Raw genomic sequence first — 8,094 nt, forward strand, 5'->3', positions numbered from 1 at the left:
GCGACGCTAAACCTTTATCGTTGCGATGAGGAACAGAATAAGGTCCTTACGACAACGTCATTGTTTCGAGGTCACAACGAGCCTAGACAGAGAGCCACATCGCGACAAGAAAACCCAAAACTCGTAACGTCGACTGAAAACTTTGAATTCTTTACATTTTGATCCATATATGTAACTACTTATTATGTGGAGGGAGAAAGAAAAGTGAAGCTACTCACAGAGCATCTACAAAGTTGTTTCCCGCAACCAAAAAGTGTGAATTGAATACTCTTTAAACCAAAGTGCAATTTCATAAAAAGTAACTCATATTTAAAATGCCACTGTTTATTGTTTAACCTTATTCCTTGATTCCGTCTCCTTTTTGAGATAAAATAAAATATTCTTGAATTTGCTTTGTAATGAAACAGAGTCTCCACTCAAATGCCTTGCATTTTCACTTGTAAATTTCGTTCTTACCCTTCAATGGTACAGCTGCCAATAAAAAGAATATAATCTTAACTTCATTCGAAATTCGGAGCTTAATAATTAGCTCAAACCCGATCGAATAATCATTTTAAATTCGAGTTTAACTCAAATTTAATTAAATTCAATTATTAAATTTTATACTCAAGTTCTGAGGTCTGCTTAATAAATAAATTTAAATTTAATAATATATATCAATGGCAATTACATAATTTAATAATATGAAAATATGAAAAGCTCAATAAGTTGTTTGAGTCAAATAGTACTAAGCTCAAATTTGGCTCGCTCAATAGCTCGAACTCAAGCTTGACTTGATAATTATCAAATCGAGTTCAAAATTTTGAGTCAAACTCGAATAACTTGAGAACACCAATTTCTCATTTACTTTCACATTTTTTATAGTTAAAAGAAGAAAAAAAGAAACTATAAAATTAATTAAAATGCGGTTATTGATAGACTGCAAAGCTTCCTATCATCATCGAAAATAACATGTAAATCACAGTAAAATGCGACACATAATATTAATAAATTCTTTTCTTTTGAAGATTAATATGAATAAATCGAATTGATGAGCTCAAGATTTTAAGCGGTGCTATGTTACACGGAAATCACGTTTCATATGAAATATCAATATCAAACTGAAATGAAGTTTATATAATTATTCTACCAGAAAACTGGGAGGGAATAAACGCGCTGTGGTTAGAGATTTGGGAGATGGAGTGTATAAACAAAAGAACCAGATCAGCAGCAAGCGCCTGTAGCAGCATTGGCTTCCGGTGTCTTCTGGTTAAACATGTTCTTTTTCACACCTTTGGCCCCCTCAGCCAAAAGGCTAGGTGTATCAACAATCTGCATTTAAGTTACAAAAAAATTATAATAATTGAACCAAATAATAGCAGTTCATTTGATTTACCTTTAGAACAAGCTCATCAAAGCACTGTTGTACGTTGACATGTGTTTTAGCACTGCATTCAATGAAAAGGCAACCATTTTCTCTTGCAAACTCTATTCCCTCTTTCTTTGTCACAACCCTCTGGCTTTCCTGAATTTCATTTTTGATGTTTACAAAATGATATAAATAAATAGAGTGTTGTTCTATGTCAGAGCAAAATTTACCTTGTCAACTTTGTTTCCAACAAGCATCTTGATGCAGTCTTGATTTGTGGAGTAGAGTTCGAATTCCTTAGCCCATACTTCAGAAAGATTTGTAAATGTTTCCCTTCGTGTTACATCATAAACTGTTCAACAACACTTTTAAGACCATAGCTATGTTTTGAGTTGGACTCAAAAGAACGAGGAATAAAGGGCACAATACTTGAGACAGGACAGTGCTAGACATGCTAGCAAAAAGAGAGAAAATAGTTACCCATAACGACCCCTTGTGCGCCTCTGTAGTAAGAACTTGTCAATGTTCTGAATCGTTCCTGCCCAGCTGCATAATCCACACATTCAACTGTTAGATCAACCAAAGGAAAACTCACTCTTAACTTTAAAACACAGACTTGCCCAGGTTTTTATTTGTGTGAAAACGAGCTCTTGAGCTTTTAATGTGTTTTTAGTGAAAATTTAGTTTATTATTAGAGAATCTTACTTTAATATTCTAGTCTTCAATTTATATATTCTTAATTGTTCAATATATTTCAGATTCAGAGTAGTTAATAGAGAGATTAGAGTAGCTACTCTTCCTTTAGGGGAAGAGCTAAAAAGCTATTGGAGCTTCAAGAGATCAAAGCTAGAGAATAACTTCAAAGGAGGGATTCAAAGAGGATTCAAGAAAACTTTCTATACCTTCTTGTAGATATTGGAATGCTCTAGATTAGAAAATGAAGATGTGTTCAAGATAGTTTTAATTAGATTTTGATACCTCAAATGAGATTTAGGGTCGATATTGTCTTCTATTTGGATGTGTGTGGAATTGAGACTTGGTTTTCTTTATTAAGGTAAGCTTATGCTTAGGTAACTAGGTGAGTTTATTATTAGTGACATAATATCTAATTCAAGCATTATAGAAGGAGTGGATTATTTGATTAACATTTCTACAACAATTCAAGATAAGTAGTACATGTTAGAGAGCTTGAGATGAGGTTATAAGAATATGCTTAGGTATTGACATTTCACTCATCATTTTATTACTTAATACAACATTTACGTATATACTTGAGCCCGCATCACTCCCCCCTCCCTCATTCCTTGCATGTTGGAATCATGAGCAATAGAAACAGTAAAATGTATATGATGATGTAAATGTCATTATTAAGGACTTAATGAGAAGGATTCTGGTAGAAATAAGATTAAACATTGAAGCCAAAAAAAAAAACACATAACAAACACGTTGATACCTAAAAAGCAGGTTTGTACAATTCCCTCAGGTTCCACGTTATTGATGTTTTAGTTGCTTTGTGCGTTTTTTTGCACCCAAAATGAAGGGAAAAAAGAATAAAAATACTTATAAACGTCAAACTCTGAAAGGTAAGAAATCCAAGCCAATACTTATTCTGCATAAGCTGCTCGTTAAAAGTCCAAAGAGAAAACCCAAGTGACTCTCCCCAAGTAGCACCTCTACTAGTTTCCACGGCACCATCCTATCCTATTCTTTTTAAAAAATTCTTTGCACTCAATAAATAGAGGTGAGCTCTAGACTAATTAAGAAAAGTCCTAAAATCTATGAAAATGTCGAGCTATCTAGCACAGAAGTAGAGAATGCAGCAATCATTAAAAAAATAAAGCCCCACTTCCATCACATAAATATTTTAAAGAAAATGAACACATTAGTAAACTTTATGTTTTACCTGTATCCCAAATTGCAAGCTTTAGCTTCTTGCCTCCAACAGTAACATGTTTCACCTTAAAGTCGACTCCTGCATAATCAAACAAGTAGTGCTGTATATATGATAATCATCGCGCATAAAGACATGCACGCAGATTAATGATTCTTATAATCAATTTAACAGGCAAGTGGTAAGCATAAAATCCTGGGGCACAGTGTTTATAACTACAGAACGTGTTTTAGGACTCACTCGCACATACTTGATTTCAGATGAAAGAAACAAAAATAATTTCATCCTCTTACTGTTCATCATCATGTTTCCTTTTCCATTTAATAAGAAAAATCCAAAGAAGAAAAAGAGAAAATGTACACATTTGTTGGTAAAAATATAAAACAAATAATTAAGTTCAGAAGTTTAAACAAAACATCCAGAGACTTAGATTACATTGAATAAATTAAAAAATTTCTAATTATTTATTTGCATAAAAAAAAACTTTCGATCATAAATTATTTATTGAAAAACAAAATATCTTGACTGATTAAAAATTCTATATGCATGATAATCGTAACTACATTGATAAAATTAGATGCCCTCCTCTATAACAAAATAAATACCAAAAAGAAGCCTAGATCAAGACAATGCCATTACGATGACATAAAAAATTTTAAAAATAAAGAACGTGGATGAGTACTGACCAATAGTGGGAGATAGTTCATCAAAGGTACCGGCGGTAAAACTTAAAAGAAGACTACTCTTTCCGACGCCTGAATCTCCTATCATCAGTAGCTTGAAAAAGTAATCGATCTGTGTCTCCATTTTCTAATTATTTTTTTACTTACTACACTCGCTTCAATTTAATTCTTTCAATTTTCACCAATTATTTTACGATTAAATCTCCCAAATCCCCTCTCACTTAAAAATAATAATAATAATAAATCACTGCCTCATCCAAGAAATCTGATCCTGAAAAATTAACATAATATCAAAGATAATAAATATTGATTCGGAAAGCTAGATCATCATAAAGTTTAACCATAAAATGATTATAAAACTCCATCAGAATAAAGGTATTGATTAAAAACTAATCATAAAGGATCCTAACAGGTTAAGATCATGATTAATCATGTTTATAAAAACATTAATTAATGAGAAAATTAATATTGAAAAATAATGCGAGAGAATTACCTTTTCTTTTCTTAAAGAAAAACTTGTAAAAGCATCCTGAAATTAAAAAAAATTTTGTGCAAAATCAAAATGGGAATAAATGGAGAGCGTGGCTGTTGCCGATACCTGGAAATTATAATATAACTAATAAGGTATTATTAAGGCAAAGTCACCTCATTAGCAAGTGTTTTTTTTTAAATAAACATATTTATATATTTTTTTTAAAATACAACGTCTAAAATTAAGGCCAAAGTTTTCGCTAACCTATTCTCTTTTCTCGCGCTAACCCGTTTAACACTTTCCTTTAAATTATTAAAAAAAAAACCTCTCCTCAAAATAAAAAAATTTTCTCAGCGCACCATGTGTTCATGGAGAGTATTTAAATTGGGTTAAGGCTATGAGTTTTTATCATATTTATCATTCATGTGTTACGGGCCAAAGTACAAAGCCCGTGATTATGGTACAAGATGCGCCCCATGGAGATCGATCTATTAGATGAGGATCATTTAGCCTACGAGAACTGACCCAATTTCAAAAGCTGTTGGAGAAGCATGTCAGATTGAAGCTTAGTTGGTCCGATAATGAAGATATGGCAACATAGGCTATTTGTAGTAAGTAGGAAAATCATATCTTATAGATTTGATATGATATGATGTAATCTTGTAAATCCCCAAAATTAAGAGATAGGCTAATCTCGTCTGTCGATGTAAATATACCTTGACCGTTGATTTTGGAGGAACTCAGCTATAAATAGAGAGTCTCCCCTCACTTGAAAATCATCCATTGTCTGTTGAATTCTTAAGAATAATAGAGTTCTTTGAGCATTTACTCAAACACTTTGTGTGCATTCTTTCTTTGGCTTTCTATTGTTCTTTTGTACTTTCTTTTGGCACAATCGTTTCCGCTATACAAATTGGTATCTTAGAGGAATTCTAAAGGAATCCTCACTTTTGGGAATAAAGGCTGACTTAGGCGAGTTTGGAGCGAACGGATCGCGAGACAAAAGATCTAACCCCGTGACAAGTGGTATCCGAGCTATTGGTTCGAAGGCACTATTGGGATGTCGAAAGAAGTTGTTGATCAGCATGAGCCAATACAGACCTGTGGAAGGGCTAGAAAAGAAAGTCGTTCGAAGGACATGCTGACAGCTTTGGAAAATCGAGTGGGTAATCTCTAGGAGTCCGTAGGGAACATGAAGAAGACGTTTGAGTTGGTCCAAGGACGCACAGATGAGTCTGACTCAATGGAAGAGCAACTCAGAGAATTTGTGTTGGATTCTCTCGGTGCCAATGCGAAAAAGATTAATGAATTAGTCAATTTCACTACGAAAAAGTTGGCAGAGAGAGATGAGAATCTCGAGGATATGGTGTTAGTCATGAAGAAAGAAATCGGAGATTTACAAAGTTTAAGGGGGAGCTCGCGATTTACAAAGTTTTTTTTAAGTAATGGGATGTTGTTTTCAAGGCCGAAGCAACAAGCAATGGATGTTCCCAAACCGGAGAAGTTCAATAGTGTAAGGTCCGTAAGGGATGTGGACAACTTCTTGTGAGGAATGGAGTAATACTTTCGAGCGATGGGTATCGAGGATGATGCCATTAAGGTAAACACTGCTTTAATCTATTTTACTGATGTGGCTCTCTTGTGATGGTGTCGTAGGTCCATAGATGAGAAACGTGGTGGGGATGCAATTAGGATTTGGGAAGAGTTTCAAGGAGAGTTGAAGAAGTTGTTTTACCTACAACATACTGAGAAGGATGCTCGGGCTAAGCTGTGTCGTCTCAGGTAATAAGGCACAGTTCGAGAGTTTGTTCGGGCATTTAGCGAGTTGATACTTCAAATCTCTGACTTCAGTGAGAAAGAAGTGTTCTATTGGTTTAAGGATGGGTTAAAGCCGAGGGCAAAGCATGAGTTGAGTAGGCAAGGAATCACTGAACTTACTGTAGCCATGGCCGAAGCAGAGTCCTTTGTTGAGCTTGGTCCAACGAAAGACAAGTTCGAGTCCTCTAAGGGCAATGGTGAGAGAAACCATGAGAAAGATAAAGAGAGAAATAGTAATGATGGCAACAGTACGGATAACACCAGTGGCAATAGGAAACCACGAGATGTGAAGCGGGGATCTAACAACCCAATGAACAAGGGGAAGAGGATAAAATGTTCCCTTTGCCAAGAACCACACATGACACGAAAATATCCGAAGAAATCGATGATTTCAACTATCGAAAAGAAATATGTGCCGGAAAAATCAAAGCTTGTTAAGAAAAAGACATTGAGGGTCAATTCGATGGTGCTCTTTTGTAAGAACAGGGATGGTGAAAAAGGGTTAATGCTTGTGGACATCAACATTACGGGTCAAAAGTGAAATGCTCTTGTTAATACAAGAGCATCGAACTTTTTCATATTGGAAAAGGCTGCAGAGAAGCTTGGTTTGTCGGTTAGAAAATCGAATAAGAAGATCAAGACAGTAAATTCTGAAGAGGCCCCAAATATGGGAGTAGTTCGAAATGTGGAACTACAAATCAATGACTGGAAAGGTAAAAAAGATTTTGAGGTAATCCAATTAGATGATTACGATTATGTACTTGGCTTAAACTTCCTTGACAGGATTCAGGCAGTTTTGTATTCATGGGCTGATCAAATTCATATTGTCATCGGTTCGTTATCAAAACTTATTGTACCGGTGCATCGGGATATGAAGGTTGGGAGCAAGGTGTTATCGTCAATCTAACTAGTCGAAGATGTTTTGTATGGGAGAAACATTAACTCGATAGAGCGAAATGCTACGAAAGCCCCTTCGAAAAAGTTAGTGGAGCATGAGACTAATATAAGGCCTGTGAAGTCGACTGTGGAGCCACCACCTTTGGGAAAGGTGGGTTGTGTATCGAACTTAGAGGGGAAAGAAACAATGCAAAAGTAATTAAAACGAGTAAATGATGCGAGTAAGGTACATTGCGAACACTCTGATAGTGTTTTGAATTTTGACTTGTTGGCTTAGCAAGGTCGTAAGGGACCTTTCAAAGTTCTTAAGAAAGGAGGCCGACAGACTATGGGTGATACCAAGCCAAGATGCGAGAATCAAAAGGATTCCAGTGGGAACAAGTCAAAATTCGGGCAAGTTAAAGCGAAGACTTCTTGCCAATGAGATGTACCAATGACTGCAACGGTTCAAGTTAAAAGGTGACAGAAGCCAACGTAAAAGTTCCGAAGGAAGGGACAACTCGATCGCCATGCAAATCGGGAAGAAAATAAGGCAACAAGAGAGTTCTAAGGTGAATCAAGTCAGTGTCATTCAGAAGTCGTAACGAAGGCATTGCGAGAATGAGTGAGGGAGAATATCACGGAACAAAGTACAAAGCTCGTGACCATGGCACAAGATGCACCTCATGGAGGTCGATCGATTAGATGGGGATCATTTAGCCCATGAGAATTGACCTGATTCCAAGAACTATTGGAGAAGCCTGTCAGATTGAAACCTGGTTGGCTCGATAATGAAGATATGGCAACATAGGAGATTTTTAGTAAGTAGGGAAATCATATCTTGTAGATTTGATATGATATAATGTAATCTTGTAAATCTCCAAAATTAAGGGATAGGCTAATCTTGTCTGTTGATGTAAATGTATCTTGACCGTCAATTTTGGGGGAGCTCAACTATAAATAGAGAGCCTTCCCCTCACTTGAAAATCATCCATTGCATGTTGAA

General features: G+C 35.5%; 1 protein-coding gene across 1 annotated transcript; it reads right to left on the reverse strand.

Annotated features, from left to right (window-relative positions):
- Nucleotides 1–983: 983 nt before the first annotated feature.
- LOC105778772 (ras-related protein RABC1) lies at nucleotides 984–4,557 on the reverse strand. Its single transcript, XM_012602532.2, has 7 exons — nucleotides 4,416–4,557; nucleotides 3,926–4,193; nucleotides 3,252–3,320; nucleotides 1,829–1,894; nucleotides 1,579–1,700; nucleotides 1,376–1,504; nucleotides 984–1,311 (listed from the first exon to the last, which is right to left on the reverse strand). Exons 2-7 carry the CDS (start codon nucleotides 4,044–4,046, stop codon nucleotides 1,204–1,206), a joined length of 615 nt encoding a protein of 204 aa, XP_012457986.1. The 5' UTR covers nucleotides 4,047–4,193; nucleotides 4,416–4,557; the 3' UTR covers nucleotides 984–1,203.
- Between the last annotated feature and the right edge of the window lie 3,537 nt (nucleotides 4,558–8,094).

Source organism: Gossypium raimondii, chromosome 4, assembly GCF_025698545.1.
Source record: "Gossypium raimondii isolate GPD5lz chromosome 4, ASM2569854v1, whole genome shotgun sequence".
In the NCBI taxonomy this organism is placed as follows: domain Eukaryota; kingdom Viridiplantae; phylum Streptophyta; class Magnoliopsida; order Malvales; family Malvaceae; genus Gossypium; species Gossypium raimondii.